This window comes from Littorina saxatilis, linkage group LG15, assembly GCF_037325665.1.
Source record: "Littorina saxatilis isolate snail1 linkage group LG15, US_GU_Lsax_2.0, whole genome shotgun sequence".
NCBI lineage: Eukaryota > Metazoa > Mollusca > Gastropoda > Littorinimorpha > Littorinidae > Littorina > Littorina saxatilis.
The window spans coordinates 7,572,845-7,591,851 of record NC_090259.1 but is presented as its reverse complement, the minus strand read 5'-3'; the positions used below and the strand labels follow the sequence as shown (position 1 = coordinate 7,591,851).

Genomic DNA, 19,007 nt, shown 5'->3' with positions numbered 1-19,007 from the left:
TACCGCGCTGAACAGGCTCATCAGTTTCCCTCCGTTTTGCACAAGCGGCGGACTACGGTCATTGTGAAAAAATGCAGTGCGTTCAGTTTCATTCTGTGAGTTCTACAGCTTGACTAAATGTAGTAATTTCGCCTTACGCAACTTGTTCACTTTTGGCAGCGTTCACTCTAAATTTGACGCCTAAAACGGACTCGTTTTTGTCCACAGCCAAAGCTTTTATCACCGAAAAATGGCTATATATGACAGCTAAGACGGTATTTGTTAAATTTTAGCAGTGTTGACCCCGAGTTTCTACTGCAAACAAAAAATAATAGCAAAATCTCAAAGTATGTGCGAGTCCCCTAATAATTATGGACCACCTTCAACAAATCAAAGAAAATAAAAGCTAAAGGCTGTTTTCATTAATTCATTAAGAAGCTTACTGGAAATAACCCATAACTAGCCCTCGAGAATTAAAAAAAAATGCAAGAAAAAGTCTTCTTTTCGTGGAAGTTGATAATTTCACTTATTTTCACTCTGTTTTTGATAAGCTTCTTTAGTTTCCTGGTGTGTTTCAAATAATGCTCTCATCAACCCGAAACAGATCAATCTAGAGCATATTTTAATAAGGTTGACTTGTACACCAAGTTGCATCATGTTATTTTGAAATATAGGGGGCTTTTTACAGTGATTCGTGAAGGCCGCTTCACTGGTCCATATTAGGCGCCCAGGCTCCTAATATGGACTCTTGTGAATTTTTCTGTATTTAATTTTTGCTGAATGTATATCAAAGCTGTTTCACTCTAATTAGGCCTAACGGTTAACCTATGAGAGAAGGACTACCATACACAAAATGAAACTTCTTCGCAAGAAAACAAGCTTGTTATCAGCATGAAACAAAAAGCGGTCCATATTCGGAGCCCTTCTCCTACCTGAGCGATTGCTTGCATGTTTCTGTCTGTCTGTCTGTCCGTCTTTATGTAGTTGGGCACGAAACTCCCTTTCCTCTAACATTTGATGGTGCTCGTCAAAACTAGTATCCTATGTGCGTGCGAAGTCATGCCATTTTCTAGATGGCAAGATGCAAGTATCGGAAGCTATGCCAGTTTGAATAAAATGCCACCGGAATTAATGGTTTAATTGGAGTACAAAAAGGGGTGCAATAATTTGTTGGCCACTTTATTTCTGGATTTTTGTTGTCTTTTTACTAATTCTTTTTTATCATACATTTATTGTTCTTTTCCAATGTCGTTATTTTTGTAAAATATATATTTGTTTCGTTATTCATTTAATTGATTTGTATCGTATACATTTATAATTACTTTATTTCTTATTTATTTAGTTGTTCAATTTTTTTCTTTAATGTCGGAATGTTTTTTAAATATTCGTGAATGCACGCATCTATACAACAGAAAAACACAGCACTTTCCTTTTATAGGACATCTTTTTATTTCACACATTATAGGATCAACAATACCTCTCACAAGAACAACCGTAAAACACAGAGGATGTATTTGAGGTCAGTTACACTCCATTCCAATGACCACCAAGATCTAAACATAGAGGATGTATTTGAGGTCAGTTACACTCCATTCCAATGACCACCAAGATCTAAACATAGAGGATGTATTTGAGGTCAGTTACACTCCATTCCAATGACCACCAAGATCTTAACATAGAGGATGTATTTGAGGTCAGTTACACTCCATTCCAATGACCACCAAGATCTTAACATAGAGGATGTATTTGAGGTCAGTTACACTCCATTCCAATGACCACCAAGATCTTAACATAGAGGATGTATTTGAGGTCAGTTACACTCCATTCCAATGACCACCAAGATCTTAACATAGAGGATGTATTTGAGGTCAGTTACATTCCATTCCAATGACCACCAAGATCTAAACATAGAGGTCAGTTACACTCCATTCCAATGACCACCAAAATCTAAACATAGAGGTCAGTTACACTCCATTCCAATGACCACCAAAATCTAAAAATAGAGGTCAGTTACACTCCATTCCAATGACCACCAAAATCTAATCAGAGAGAAGATGAATAGAGGTCAGTTACACTCCATTGCAATGACCACCAAGATCTAAACAGAGAGAGGATGTATTTGAGGTCAGTTACACTCCATTCCAACAACCACCAAGATCTAAATATAGAGGATGTATTTGAGGTCAGTTACACTCCATTGCAATGACCACCAAGATCTAATCAGAGAGAGGATGAGTTCACGTACAGTCGAATCCGATGAGAGGTACACACCACGTGACTTGACTCGCACAATGCTCAGTACACAATAAAACACGGGTCACAACACAACAGCACATCACAATAACAAAATCCCTGTTTGAGAGTGGAACCTAAAGCAGACTTAGGCCCTAACCATAAATCTTTTTCATAACCAGCATAGGTGTCACAGGTAACGTCACCACACCACCAAGAGGGAAACAACCATTAGCGTTAGCCCAAAGAAACAGCTCCTGTCAGGGTTATAGCCCTTATAGAAAACACCCCAAACTTATCTGGGTTTTTTTCTTGCAAAATAACAACACAAACACTGCACATTCTTTACAAAGATAACAAGTATATTATATACACAAAAAAAACTTATGGTGAAAGGTCAACTATCAAGGTCACTCCGCAGCTTGACAAACAAATGTCAGCAAAGGGTTGTTGTCATGGGCAACAAAGAATACTTCTTCCACACTCTTCCTTTCCTTATAATACTTCTACTCTTCCTTTCCTTGTCATGCTTCTACCACAGTCTTCCTGATTATGCTTCTTAGTTCTATCGCAATCTTCCTTTCCTTATCAATTTCTACCACAGTCTTCATAGCTATTTACCGCATGACTAAAACATTCTTTCTCTCAACATACACTGCGTAAACAGCACATACCCATGCCATCATTGTCGTAAAGTAACCATGGCAACAATGAACCACAGACGCCTCAGTTACCCGTGACTGTCTCTTCTGTTGCCGTGTAATCCGCCTTTAAACAGTTGGGAAAGGGAGGGGGGTTGGGGACGACTAAAACTTCTTACAGAAGGACAGCAGAGGCTTTTAAACGGCACCAGACCCACACACAATTTGGGCTTAGGACATAACACACACAATTTGGGCTTGGGACATAACACAAACAATGGGGACTTAGGATAGAACATGAAGAAACAATGGGGACTTAGGATAGAACATGAACAAACAATGGGGACTTAGGATAGAACATGAACAAACAATGGGGACTTAGGACATAACACACACAATGGGGACTTAGGATAGAACATGAAGAAACAATGGGGACTTGAGACACAACTAACACACACGAACACACACAACTGAGGCACTGCAGGATACTGCTGCCAATATAGCTCTCGGCTTTTCAAAGTCACAATGATTGCTGTCAGATGAAGGGATTCTTACATCATTGCCACCTTTAAAAAAACCTTCTGCCTTGTACAATAGTGGACTATTGGTATAAAATTCTCTTAACAGTTCAGCATTCCAATGCCACCTAGCTTTGTGTCTTATATCTGAAGATCAACTTCTCTGTAAAATCCCCATGAACTGTTTAGCCTACATTCTGACCGAGGCTTGCATCTTAACGGGTATAGGCCTATATCTGAAGATCAACTCCCCTGTAAAATCCGCTGAACTGTTTAGCCTACATTCTGACCAAGGCCTATATCTGATCAACTTCTCTAAGAATGTGGTTAGCAGTTCTGCATTTCATTCGGACTTATAGCTTATTGTCTTTCAATCAAGTTGGCGTTTCAATGAAACAGATTCTGTGATTGATCAGAAGAATTCATGCATCATCTTACGTCAAGCAATCAACGTCATCACTTCGCATAACTTATGGTCTCGGTATTTCGTAGGCCTTGTATATTTCTTACCTGTAAAATGACCATCAAAGCTAACCGAGACTAATTGAGGTTGTATCAATGCGCCTCGTCAGCCGGTGGTCATTGGCTTTTGTCCCCTCTCTGGGCGAGGGCTGGTTGAAAAAAAGCTTGTTGTATTGCTTATGCCACAACCCTCGAAAAATAAAATTTGATTTGATTTGATTTGATTTGTAAGTTATTTAACTAGCGTTCATCGAGAAATAATGACTGGTAATTTTTAATGAGTTGGGGCATTCTGACCAATCACAGAATCTGTTTCATGGAAACGCCAACTTGATGGAATTACAATGTGTAATTATCTTGTATGTGCAGATCACAGTCTATGTCCCTGGCCCCGCATTTCATTTGCTCTCAAAGGGTGTTTGAAATATGTGAGGCATTGCCAGAATCCACTGAGAAGAGGGGGGTTGTAACGTACACGTAAACCAGGCTCCTTAGGACATCACCGTGAAAGCCAACATCGTTAGCGTCCATACCCACGGTCCGCTGCCAGTCACATGAATTCATAACATCAACATGTCACATTCGACAGCTTTTTTTGTTTTGTTTTTATATCATAATACATGGCCAAACAACACAAAAACACATTTTTACTACGTGTTTGTCAGCAAAGGTAATAATAATATCAAGTCGCAATTTCATCAACAATAAGTATTTTCAACACACATAAACAAACAGTTGAGGTTTGTATAAACTGAAATAATTAATGAGGTCAAGTTTCACAATGTACTCAGACACTAACAGTAAAAAACAAAACAGATGTTTGCTCCGCCAAAGAAAAAAACCCGACATTGAGTCTGCTTTGAAGACGTTACCTTACTGTTATCAGCTCTAATCAGCAAAACCCCGACATTGAGTCTGCTTTGAAGACGTTACCTTTCTGTTATCAGCTCTAATCAGCAAAACCCCGACATTGAGTCTGCTTTGAAGACGTTACCTTACTGTTATCAGCTCTAGTTAGCCAACACTTTGATTCTTCTTCTGCGTTCGTGGGCTGAAACTCCCATGTACACTCGTGTTTTTACACGAGTGGAATTTTACGTGTATGACCGTTTTTACCCTGCCATTTAGGCTGCCACACGCCGCTTTCGGAGGAAGCATGCTGGGTATTTTCGTGTTTCCATAACCCACCGAACTCTGACATGGATTACAGGATCTTTTCCGTGCGCACTTGGTCTTGTGGTTGCGTGTACACACGAAGGGGGATAAGTCACTAGCAGGTCTGCACACAAGTTGACCTGGGAGATCGGAAAAATCTCCACTCTTAACCCACCAGGCGGCCGCGGCCGGGATTCGAACCCTCGACCTTCCGATTACGAGGCCGACGTCTTACCACCCCGCCACAGCGCCCGTCGGCAAACACTTTGATGAATACAGATTAGACATCTGAAAGTAACTCACTTCTTAAAGGTGCATCAACTTCAAACACCAATAAAAACGAGTACAGATCTTACAGGTTCTTAACTTCAAACACCAGTGTAAATAGTTTAGATCAGACCGTTTTAACGGTACTTAAGTTCAAACGTCCCTGTGCAGATCAGACCGTCTTAAAGGTACTTAACTTCCAACATCCCTGTACACATCATACCGTTTTAAAGGTACTGATACAGTATAAATAGTACACAAAGGAGGAGACTAATACATATTACATAACCAGCAGAAAGACAAGACAAGGGTTGGAGTTAGAAGTCACAAAACAAACTTCAGTAAATACTGATAAATGCGCAACAAAGTCAATCCCTGTAACACCCTTCTTACCATTAAATATCACACACACACACACACACACACACACACACACACACACACACACACACACACACACACACACACTCTCTCTCTCTCTCTCTCTCTCTCATCCCTTTCTCTCTCTCTCTTCCCCTTCCGTCATGAGGTAAAACGTTACTTCACTGTGTGTAAAACAATATGAGGTAATCGTCAAACAAAAGTCACAACAAGACCCTGTGTAAAAAAACAAAAACACATCAGAACCAGAAAGTCAAAGACATGTACCATAGTACTTTCCATCCTAGCTCACATTTACAAGAAGTTAACGAGAAAATAACAATGCAAGATCAAACCGTTTAACATAAAAATTACAGATGAACCTAAGAGAATGGAGGTCTGGCAATAAATACATTGTAGTTCCTCTCCTGTGGTTGATCCTAAAATATTTAATGTTACTGGGTAAACCGTTTGGATCCCTCACAATTAATTAAGATTAATCACTCAGGTGAAAATCACATCTATGTCTATTATACATATATATATATATAAATGTGTAACTGTAAGCGTCACATAATTAATTTCCCTTATCTTCTAATGTATTTCTACCAGTCTCTTCCAATTCCCAGTTATTTCTAATTCTAAGAGTTTCTTCTAATTCCCAGGTATTTCTAATTGGCAGGTATTTGTAGGAATCTTTTGTAAAGTCTTTGCTCATTTGTGGCTTAGTCTAGGAGTCTCTCCTAATTCCTGGGTATGTCTCGCCTAATTCCTGGGTTCTGTCTCGCCTAATTCCGGGGTATACATGTCTCTCTCTGACCCTAATTCCTGGATATGTCTTTCCCAATACATGTACCTGGGTATATCACTCCTATTTCCTAGGTATTTGAAAGAGTCTCCCCTTGTTCTGCATTCCATTTTGTAGTTGAAAAGTAAAACGTTCAAGCACTGACTTCTGTTAAAGTGAACACTTGAATGTCTTATAATTACTGCGCATCTTTGTATTCAGAGAAGAAAAAAAGAAAGATAAAAATCGTACATAAAAATACAAAGTTTGTATGCTCAATATCAGATCTGGTACACAAGATATCCAACTACACAACAACACGCACAGCCTATAGGAAATCTCAAAAATGCTGTCAATATTAAAATTACATCATATCAACTGAAAAACAAAACACAACTGACCAATAACACAGTAAGAAAACATGGATACAAATGCCGATATATTCATTCCAATAATCATTATAATACATGATATCATGGATACAAATTGTAACATATATTATGTACACAATTGGGTTAAAACCCCTATGCTTAAACAATGTCACAGAATGCCTACACAACCAAAACTCACAACAAAACGCCACGGCAGAGGTTCCATCCAAAAGCCACCCATACCATCTCTGCCACTCCGGGTAGTCCAAACAGCTGCCGTTATGCAATTAACCCTGGCTACCATGCCAACATTCTACACAACTTGACTAACAAAGTTAATTAAACATTATAAACATATCTACAACAGATTATAAGACACTAGATGTTTTGGCCTGTTTCACTACCCATGATTATTATAAAATGTAATACCTAATTCAGTACCGTATTTAACGGACTACAAGCCGCGACTTTTTTTCAACAAAAATCGCATTGCGGCTTATAAAAAGATGCGGCTAAAACGTTACCTAAACTTGAATAGCACTCACCTAATGGAAGTCGCCGCGGATTTTCATTTCGCTCGATTAGCGATTACTGGTACTTTATTAGCTCTCTACTCAAGACTCGGCGCTTTTCTCTTTCTTTCGCAAATCTTCGTTTGTCAACAAGTCGTCGTGACAAGATAGCGTACAGAGAAACACCGGATGTATCAGGATCTCGCGTGCGCGAGATTTCGTTTTTTTGTGTCTTGCGATAGTTGGAGGAGCGAGAGCCGCCATGTTGTGTTTTCATCTGCTCGAAATGTGCGCAAAAGTCGTAAATCATCCCACAAAAGCTTATTCCGGGCGGGACTACATGTGTGTGTTGGTTACAAATTGTGTGTGTGATATTTTTCTTTAAACTTTTTCACTTTTCTTCTTTGTTTCACTTGTTTATTCTCGGAGCCGATTTCGCCAAATACCGTACTTTCGTTTGCCTGGTTGTTTTGATTGATTGACACGATCTGATTATATTTTTTTCGACGGCGGCTAATATAGTGACGCGGCCTATACGTGGCTCGTCCCATTTTTTGTTGTTAAAAGTCGGGGGTGCGGCTTATGAAACAGTGCGTCTTGTAATCCGTCAAATACGGTACTTGTGATTACAGTCGAGATCGCTTTACACGAAATGAAAGGGACCAATATTTTTTTTCGAATTAACGTTTTTTTCTCGCGATAACAAAAATGATCAAACTATTTTGAAATCGGTTTACTTGCAGCGATGTTCGCGAAACTCGTTTGAACTGCTAACGCGATTCGGTTTCAGCTTTCGGTTTAAACGGAAGTACTCTTTTGTGTAAGAATACAGCCCGCGTCTTGTTGTTGTTAACTTCGCAGGAGTCTGACTTTCGGGTCGCTTCATTTCTCTGACAGCGAATAAAAGGCTCTCTTTCCAAAGGAAGCCGCTTTTTTCCGTGTTTTGACGGGCCAATGAAGTGATGAAATGATTAAAGCATAGAAGATACCCGTTTTAAGTATAAACGCTTCAACAGAGTTGATCGGTGCTGACCAACCGAACAAACGCGCGTAAGCCGTAGAGTGTTTTCGGAAGTGACTTCAGAATCTTGATACACCGTGACATTTGTGTGCCATCTGCTCCAATTTCCAAAGTGAGAGATTATGGAATTATCGGGAAGAATATGCACGCGCAAGAAGCAAACACCACAAGAGAGCTGTACCGACTTCATGATAAAGTCTAAGTTTACGTCGACCATTTCATTCTTTCTTTCAATGGGCCGTGCAAACACGTGAACACTTCTCGCTTTAGAAGCTACAAGTTGAATAAAACAGTTGTTTGGTGGTGCAAGAGACCGAGAATCGGCTTCGTGTTAACGTTTTTTGCATGAGTCTCAGATCGTTTTAATTCGCGTTATGATGGTTTTTTTTAGTAGGGTTTATGAAGGGAATGAGTGGGACTGACAACATGTTTCGCGTAATGTTTTTTTCTCGGCTTATCGTTTTTTCGTGTTAAATGATCTCGACTGTATTGTACTTTATAAAATGCTTCAGTGTTCACCCTGTTTCACTACTTGTGATTATTGTTCTTTGTCAAATGTTTCAGTTTTCACTCTGTTTCACTATTTGTGATTACTGTACTTTGTGTTTCAGGTTTTACTGTCTTTCACTACTTGTGATTATTGTACTTTATGTTTCAGTTTTCACCGTGTTTTACTACTTGTAATTACTGTACTTTCTGCGTAGTTTTTTAAACGACAGGGTAGAGCTACATCCAAGAAAACAGATCATGAAACAGATTACACTTGTCACTGCAAAGTCTTGTCATTCATTACCTCCCTACATTTCATTTATTGATTGACTGTTTCACGAAAACTTGGCTTATGTAAGAGCACATTTTCTTCAAGAAAATATAAGACTGTCAAATGACATTGAAATTAAACACAACCACATCAACAAGAAAATTATGCCAACATGGAAAATTCCATCTTTTTTCTGCCCTGGCCAATTCGTCGTGGATGCAGCAGTCCATTGACAGTGTGAAGTGCAAATTAAAACCAGAGGTAGTGCTACATCGAATGTAGGAACCAGAAATAACAAATTAACATGAGGTTTACAGAAATAAAATGTGTGAACAAAAAAGCTCGCATCAAAACAAGAATACGGTTAAAAAGAAACCAGAGGTTTTCATAAAATAACATTTGTAGACAAAAAAAAAGCTGAAGACAGTTTCAAAGAGAAGAGAGCATAACAATGCTGGCACCAAAGAAAGAAAACAAAAACAAGAGGCCAAGCACAGGCAAGAGACAGCATCCAAATGTACATGGCAGCAGACATCACAACGACAGCGGTGTCTACAGACATCACCATGACAGCGGTGTCTACAGACATCACCATGACAGCAGTGTCTACAGACATCACCATGACAGCAGTGTCTACAGACATCACCATGACAGCAGTGTCTACAGACATCACCATGACAGCGGTGTCTACAGACATCACCATAACAGCAGTGTCTACAGACATCACCATGACAGCGGTGTCTACAGACATCACCATGACAGCGGTGTCCACAGACATCACCATGACAGCGGTGTCCACAGACATCACCATGACAGCAGTGTCTACAGACATCACCATGACAGCGGTGTCCACAGACATCACCATGACAGCGGTGTCCACAGACATCACCATGACAGCGGTGTCTACAGACATCACCATGACAGCAGTGTCTACAGACATCACCATGACAGCAGTGTCTACAGACATCACCATGACAGCGGTGTCCCCAGACATCACCATGACAGCGGTGTCCACAGACATCACCATGACAGCGGTGTCTACAGACATCACCACTACAGCAGTGTCTACAGACGTCACCATGACAGCGGTGTCTGCAGACATCACATGACAGCAGTGTCTACAGACACTACTATGGCAGTAGCGCCTACAGACGTGCAAATTCTCAGTTATACGAGTGGCCTCATTGTCTTCTCTATGTAGGAATAAATTAACCCTAAATTAAACAATATCGTGTTCACAATGGCTGTTACAGCCGGCATTCCCTGAATGAGTTTTACAGCTGTCATCAGCTGTCTTAAGCAGTCTTCTCCCATCATGCACTGCCACAGTGTCTAGTAGCCTTCACAAGTTCTTCCACCCGTCAACCGAGTCCACCCTCACAGATAGACAGCAACACAGTCCTCTGTCATATCTACACAGTCCACCGTTAAAGATGGACATATACACAGTCCACGGTTTAAGATAAGCAAACAAGTCTCATTTCAAATAATTATACACATAAGTTCTGTGGTTTACAAAATAACACAAATTCTTTGTTAACTGATGGTTCATGAGTCACTGCCAATCACAGTTTAAGTTTTCAAACAGGTGTGTTTCAGCAACAATTTGAATCACTCTATGAACTTGTTTCAGGAACACTTTGAATCACAACAATCCTGTTTCAGGAACACTCTGAATCACAACAATCCTGTTTCAGGAACACTTTGAATCCTACAATGATCCTGATGCTGCTTCAACGAGGATCACGGTAATTGGGAACTGGTAGTTGTTTTCTGTGTCTGCCACCAGAACATGCAGCCAGTAGATCACAATGTGAGAGAGAAACTCAGCTTTGTTTTTGCTCTTTAAATATTACCCGTACTTCAAACGTCACTGAATTTCACACGACTCTGACTGCCTGCATGTCCTGTGGCTGTGACACTGATCCCGCTTGATCCATGATGGCCATGTACCCACAGCGCCCATTTCATGATTTATCCACAGTGCCCATTTTCTTGACGATGTCTGCTGATAGTCAGCTGTTCCATTGCTGACAGATGTCTGTCCTGTCATCTAAGGGCCCTCCCATCTGCATGTTGAATGTTCAATGTTAACCCATACTGCAGAAGCTTTATTTCAGTTACTGAAGGCGTACCAATCTAACTCTCAAGCATCATAAGCTTGACAAGAACAAGTGCAGAACATGAACCTTCAAGTACCAAGTGCAAACAGCTGTTGCTCAAATGTCCTCCAAAGACAAATCCAAGAACAGATCAGCAATTGTTGATCTCCTTTCCGCTTCTATCACAGCTTTATCCATGTCCAACTTTATCCCTTTATCGGTATCCAGGTTTGGTGTCCAGCTTTATCGCTTTATCCGTGTCCAAACCAGACCAACCCTGACACGTATCGCCACTGACCTTCAAGAAACAAGGACAGCCAAGTCTCTGCAGAAGAAAATACTTCCTTCTGCAAGCAGCAATGTCACCTAGAGTCTCTGCAGAACACTAGCTCCATCAGCAGAATAAGCCAGTTGTTTATCATCACTTTATGCACAAAGTCAGGTATTAGCTGCAGGTGATCTCCCTCCCCATTTCCATTTCTCATTTCCCTGAGAGTGTTATCCCTTGAGGTCAAGGTCAAATGTGGGAGATCAAAGGTTGAGGACATCAGGCGGAGATGGGGGAGGAGGAGTTGGGGGTCAGATCTCCGCTGGTGCCGACCATACTGACCGTCGTCATGCCGCGCTTGCTGGGACCTGAAATGACACATAGTAATACACATCATGACACAGCAATACACGTCATGACACATAGTAATACACGTCATGACATACAGCAATACATTTCACGACACACACAGCAATACATGACATGACACGCACAGCAATACATGACATACACAGCAAAACATGTCATGACACACACACAGCAATACATGTCACGACACGCACAGCAATACATGTCATGACACACACAGCAATACTTGTCATGACACACACAGCAATACATGTCATGATGCACACAGCAATACACGATACTACACACAACAATACATGTCATGACACACACAGCAATACACGTCTTGACGCACACAGCAATACATGTTATGACACACACAGCAATACATGTTATGACACACAAAGCAATACATGTTATGACACACAGAGCAATACAACTAATGACACACACAGCAATACATGTCATGCCACACACAGCAATACTTGTCATGACACACACAGCAATACATGTCATGATGCACGCAGCAATACACAATACGACACACAGCAATACATGTCATGACACACACGGCAATACACGTCATGACATGCACAGCAATACATGTCATGACATGCACAACAATACATGTCATGACACACACAGCAATACATGTCATGACACACACATCAATACATGTCATGACACACATAGCAATACATGTCATGACACACACAGCAATACATGTCATGACACACACAGCAATACATGTCATGACATGCACAACAATACATGTCATGACACACACAGCAATACATGTCATGACACACACTTTCTTTCTTTCTTTCTTTATTTGGTGTTTAACGTCGTTTTCAACCATTCAAGGTTATATCGCGACGGGGAAAGGGGGGAGATGGGATAGGGGAAAGGGGGGAGATGGGATAGAGCCACTTGTTAATTGTTTCTTGTTCACAAATGCACTAATAAAAAAATTGCTCCAGGGGCTTGCAACGTAGTACAATATATGACCTTACTGGGAGAATGCAAGTTTCCAGTACAAAGGACTTAACATTTCTTACATACTGCTTGACTAAAATCTTTACAAACATTGACTATATTCTATACAAGAAACACTTAACAAGGGTAAAAGGAGAAACAGAACCGTTAGTCGCCTCTTACGACATGCTGGGTAGCATCGGGTAAATTCTTTCTCGTCCCAACCAATATGGGACTCCCCCTAACCCGCGGGGGGGTCATGAAACACACATCAATACATGTCATGACACACAGCAATACATGTCATGTCACACTCAGCAATACACGTCATGACACACAGCAATACATGTCATGACACACACAGCAATACAGGTCATGACACACAGCAATACATGTCATGACACACACAGCAATACATGTCATGACACACACAGCAATACATGTCATGACCCACAGAGCAATACATGTCATGACGCACGCAGCAATACATGATACGACACACACAGCAATACATGTCACGACACACACAGCAATACATGTCATGACGCACGCAGCAATACACGATACGACACACAGCAATACATGTCATGACACACACAGCAATACATGTCATGACACACACAGCAATACATGTCATGACACACTCAGCAATACATGATACGACACAGAAATACATGTCATGACACACACGGCAATACATGTCATGACACACACAGCAAGACATGTCATGACACACACAGCAATACATGTCATGACACACACAGCAATACATGTCATGACACACACAGCAATACATGTCATGACACACACAGCAATATATGTCATGACACACACAGCAATACATGTCATGACGCACGCAGCAATACATGCCATGACACACCATGACACATAGTAATACATGTCATGACACACACAGCAATACATGTCATGACGCACACAGCAATACACATCATGACACACGCAATACATGTCATGACACACACAGCAATATATGTCATGACACATGCAATACATGTCATGACACACACAGCAATACATGTCATGACAGACACAGCAATACATGTCATGACACACAGCAATACATGTCATGACACACACAGCAATACATGTCATGACACACACACAGCAATACATGTCATGACACACACACAGCAATACATGTCATGACACACACAGCAATACATGTCATGACACACACATCAATACATGTCGTGACACACATAGCAATACATGTCATGACACACCTTGACACACAGCAATACATGTCATGACACACACAGCAATATATGTCATGACACACACAGCAATACATGTCATGACACACACAGCATCACACTTCATGTCACACAGCAGTATACTTACCAGTGTGTGTGTGGATAAACCAGAGTGCGGCGGTCAGCAGGATGCCAATGGCGAAGGCAGCAAAAGCGATACCGACCACAGTCCCTGCATCCAGACCTTCGATGATCACCGCATGGTCCATCTGACCTTGACCCCTTGACCTTGGGTCCACGTTGCTCACAGGCTTTGTGGTCAGTGTCGTCCTTGGATCTGATAGTCAGAGACAGAAGTCAACACCATGAAACAATGACAGGGGTTAACTGTTCAGCTGACTACCAGGTATTACAACTGACCTCCAGGTATAAACTGTTCAACTGACCTCCAGGTATAAACTGTTCAACTGACTACCAGGTATAAACTGTTCAACCTCTTACCAGGTATTACAACTGACCTCCAGGTATAAACTGTTCAACTGACTCTTATGTATAAACTGTTCAACTGACAGTACAAGTTATAAACTGTTCAACTGACCTCCAGGTATGCGGACCTCTGCGTCAATGACCTCTATAGGGCCGACGGTGTGGATTCCGCATGGGCTTGTCTGTCGCCGTGGTAACCTGTCAGGCCGCAAGTTTGCGTTGCAGTGCTCTTCAAAGTGAGGTGGACACTGGAACATACACACAACACATCACATAACCACAACACATTATATACACACAACAGATTGCACACAACACATTACATACACACAACACATTACATAAACACAACACATTACATACACACAACACATTACATAACCACAACACATTACACATAACATAACCACTGCAAATTACATACACAACACATTACATACACACAACACATTACATAAACACAACACATTACATACACACAACACATTACATAACCACAACACATTACACATAACATAACCACTGCAAATTACATACACACAACACATTACATACACACAACACATTACATACACACAACACATTACATACACACAAAACACATTCAATACACACAACACATTCACACACACAACACATTAACACACACATGACTCATTTTACACACACACAACATTACTTACACACAACACATTAACATACACACAACACATTACATAACCACTGCAAATTACATACACACAACACATTACAAACACACTAGCCTGTTTTTGATCCCAGCCATGAGATAGACAATACATGGTGTGACACCAACCTTGTGACACACGGACAGCTGACAGTACATACATACATGACATGAAATAACATAGGGTCAGCTGACAGTACACAGACATGACACAACATGGTATGACACAAAACCAGCTGACAGTACACACAGATATGATATGACATGACATGGAGTAACACCAACCTTGTGACGCAAGGCCAGCCGACAGTACAAACAGATATGACATAAGTTGGCATGGGAATTGAAAAAAGTAAAAACGGCTGAAATTTGTAAGTAATAGCAAAGTCGACAGCGCGAAGCGCCTAGCCTTACTACTGGGAGTCCGGGGGCATGCCCCCCACCCGGATTTTTTTTCTCCAAAGAACCCAAATGATGCAATTTGATGTCATCTGAGCTCCAACTTTGCCATTAAATTCAGTTTTTAGAACCATTTTTGCCTCCCCCGTTATTTTTTCAGCGGACGTTTTTGCCTTTTTGGCGGAACAAAAAAACCATTCGGCGTAAATTTGCCTTTCGGCGGACAATTCCAATGCCTGCATAACATGACATAAAACATGGCAAGCTGGCAGTACACACAGATATGACATGACATGGAGTGACTCACTTTGTGACACAAGGCCAACTGGCAGTGCAGGAAGGACCCGTGGGGCAGTTGTCGGTTGATGACCAATCGCTGTGGGCTGGTGTCTGTGTCCTTGACCCCTGTATGGCGATGTACCCAGCTGACACTGGCAGAGCGCGTGCAGCCCTGTTCCACCAGAACCACTCGTTGATCGTCACTGGTCTGAGCGTCCGGCCACCGAGTCGCCCAGCAGTTCTCCATGACAACATGCATGTTGTTGTCTGTAAACCATCAAGAAACATGTAAACCATCAAGAAACATGTAAACCATCAAGACACATGTAAACCATCAAGAAACATGTAAACCATCAAGACACATGTAAACCATCAAGAAACATGTACACCATCAAGAAACATGTACACCATCAAGAAACAAATGTTAAAGGCACAGTAAGCCTCCCGTAAACCATCACAGATACTGTCAGGCTTTTACACACAGTACAAACACCCTTCCATTTGAACGCTCACCAAACGGGAACATCCTAGGTGCCCTACATAAAGAGCAAGCAATTTTCAAAGAATTAATTTTGAGAATTGTGTCGGAGACAATCAGACCGTGGTGTGTTTTGGCGCTAGACCTAACTTTTAAAATCTAAATAATAAATTGACAGCTTGTTAAAAACCATTCTTAAATCCTAAAAGAATTCCTTTTTCATCAAAACAAGATCAGTACAATTCGAAGTTTTGAAACTTTGAAAAAAGAAAAGCCCGGAAGCAGGGTCATGCAAGGTCGTGGTTCTCGTAGCAGACGACGGTTTAAACCTATCGCCAGTTCCTCTGAACAGTCAAAAGCCATCGCTAGAGTTCTTGTGAACCACAGCCGTTTGTTTCGTGCATAGTGAGAGGTACTTAATAACGTGCTATTGCAGATAAGCTCACAGCGAGTCGCATTCAAATTACTAACTGACGACTACATTGTGAAAAAGGGAAACGTGATCACACAGGTTCGTGATGGCTCAGGGGTAAGATAAACCACGCAAAAATAAATTCTTTGAAAATTGCTCGCTCTTTACGGAGGGCGCCTAGGATGTTCCCGTTTGGTAAGCGTTCAAAGGGAAGGGTGTTTGTACTGTGTGTAAAAGCCTGACAGTATCTGTGATGGTTTACGGGAGGCTTACTGTGCCTTTAACCATCAGGAGATGTGATTTCTGTGTATAAATACTACATCTTGAAGGGTGAGAGTGTGCAGTGTTTAGTTAATAATAATGTTATGAATTGGTGCATATATTTATTTGTTCACAATGTTGTAGTGTCCCATCTGTTGACCATCACTGTAATTCCTCATGCTTGAGATAATTAAGTTAATTTGATATGATGAAGCAAAATTGACCCCATGGTTTGCACTGCACATAATAATTGGATAAAGCCTCAAACTAACTGGGCTAAGTCGAATACGTGAAGCTGGCCGCACAGAGCTTTAGCACTGAGTTATCGGTAAAAAGACTTCGCGAAGCCGACTTCAGGCTCGACTAAGGGCCGCATTTAGGGAGAAAAGGACATGATTACTGACCTCTGGTTGCCGAGGCCTGGATGCAGATTCCCGTAGCGATGTCGGAGGTGTGAGGGAACTGACCGACTTTCCGCAGGAAGTGAGAGTCGCTGTATGCCTGCATGTCGCACATGTCTCGAGCTGCCTCCTGGTGGCCTGGACTGATGTTGACATCCTGCTAACACAGTGCAGGCAGTTATTAACACTAAACTCTCATCAAAATCATGCTAAACTCTCATCAACATTACGCTAAATAACTCAAATTGTCTTTGTGTCTGAGTGTGTGTCTCATTGTGTCACTTAAACTGAATACTCTGTGTGTGTGTGTGTGTGTGTGTGTGTGTGTGTGTGTGTGTGTGTGTGTGTGTGTGTGTGTGTGTGTGTGTGTGTGTGTGTGTGTGTGTGTGTGTGTGTGTGTATGTATGACTTTCGTTAAGGTTCTACAAACCGCCATTTCTGCACAGGGTGCCCACTGGTTTTTAGAAACAAAATTCCATGACTTTTCCATGAGCCTCAATAACATTTTCCATGACTAGATCCACAGGTCGCCATTTCCGAACACGCAAACCTTTTACGTCTTGTCACTGCCAGTTTTGACACTGGCTTGCTTTGCACTGAATTTGAGTCAGTTTCTACGCAGTGTCTCTTCGACAAGCAAGTCAAGCATTTGCTACGCAGTCAGATTATCGGTAATGTTTGCTGGTCCTGTCATTTCAAAGGTTAATTTTTTTTTCTTTCTTATTTTTGTTAAATTCCATGACTTTCCATGACTTGAATTGGAATTCCATGACTTTCCAGGCCTGGAAAATTAAAAATCAAATTCCATGACTTTCCAGGTTTTCCATGACCTGTGGGAACCCTGTCTGCAAGAATGCATTCCAGATTGTGTGCATGTTATCATGCAACACATGGTCAGGTCATAGTAACATTTAAGCTGACCTACCTTGACCTTTGGTGAGAGAGTTCTATGTTCGTGTGGCACGCGGCATTCCACGTCGATCTCCACTTTGTGTGCCGCAAGATCTTCGTCGTCAACATAGGTGGTATCGGAACTGTCTCCCGTCGTCTCCATCCATCCAGACCCAGAGGTCGCCTGGAGGTCAAAGTAGCCGCTGCCAAGCTCCTCTTCCAAGATGGCTCCCACCATCCCCGATGCATGGATCACAATCTGAAGGAACAAACATGGTTTTTTTTACCAAAGTTAGTGCCTCTGGAAATATCATGAAATGGCTATAGCACAGTCCCATTCACCGATCTCCGGTTATATCATGAAATGGCTATAGCATGGTCCCATTCACCGATCTCCGGTTATATCATGAAATGGCTATAGGACGGTCCCATTCACCGATCTCCGGTTATATCAAGAAACGGCTATAGCACGGTCCCATTCAACTGGTCTCCTGTTATATCAAGAAACGGCTATAGCAGTCCCATTCAACCGATCTCCGGTTATATCATGAAACAGCTATAACAGTCCCATTCACCGATCTCCGGTTATGTTATGAAACGGCTTTAGGACGGTCCCTTTCACCGATCTCCGGTTATATCAAGAAACGGCTATAGCACAGTCCCATTCACCGATTATATCATGAAACGTTTACAGGACGGTCCCATTCACCGATCTCCGGTTATATCAAGAAACAGCTGTAGCA

At 41.5% G+C, this 19,007-nt stretch overlaps 2 protein-coding genes across 3 annotated transcripts in view; one reads left to right on the top strand and one right to left on the bottom strand.

Annotated features, from left to right (window-relative positions):
* Positions 1-1,404: 1,404 nt before the first annotated feature.
* Positions 1,405-19,007, bottom strand: part of LOC138948389 (transforming growth factor beta receptor type 3-like) — a 66,524-nt gene continuing 48,921 nt past the window's right edge. Inside the window, exons 11-17 of one of the 2 annotated variants that reach the window (XR_011449983.1) lie at positions 18,299-18,523; positions 17,377-17,530; positions 15,850-16,088; positions 14,571-14,706; positions 14,121-14,309; positions 4,827-11,803; positions 1,405-4,704 (exon numbers count right to left, since the gene is read on the bottom strand). Coding sequence is in view for 1 of the 2 variants with exons in the window: in XM_070319919.1 (XP_070176020.1) it covers positions 11,715-11,803; positions 14,121-14,309; positions 14,571-14,706; positions 15,850-16,088; positions 17,377-17,530; positions 18,299-18,523 (1,032 nt within the window). In the remaining variant the exon portion in view is untranslated. Of the gene's footprint in view, positions 11,804-14,120; positions 14,310-14,570; positions 14,707-15,849; positions 16,089-17,376; positions 17,531-18,298; positions 18,524-19,007 lie in introns of both variants that reach the window. The other variant, XM_070319919.1, reaches the window with a different exon arrangement.
* LOC138948492 (coagulation factor V-like) lies at positions 9,587-10,174 on the top strand. The gene has a single exon (XM_070320047.1). The coding sequence runs from the start codon at positions 9,587-9,589 to the stop codon at positions 10,172-10,174; it is 588 nt and encodes a 195-aa protein (XP_070176148.1).

Excerpts from the sequence above, each read along its gene's own strand:
- LOC138948492 (XM_070320047.1), top strand. The coding sequence starts at position 9,587 with ATGGCAGCAGACATCACAACGACAGCGGTGTCTACAGACATCACCATG.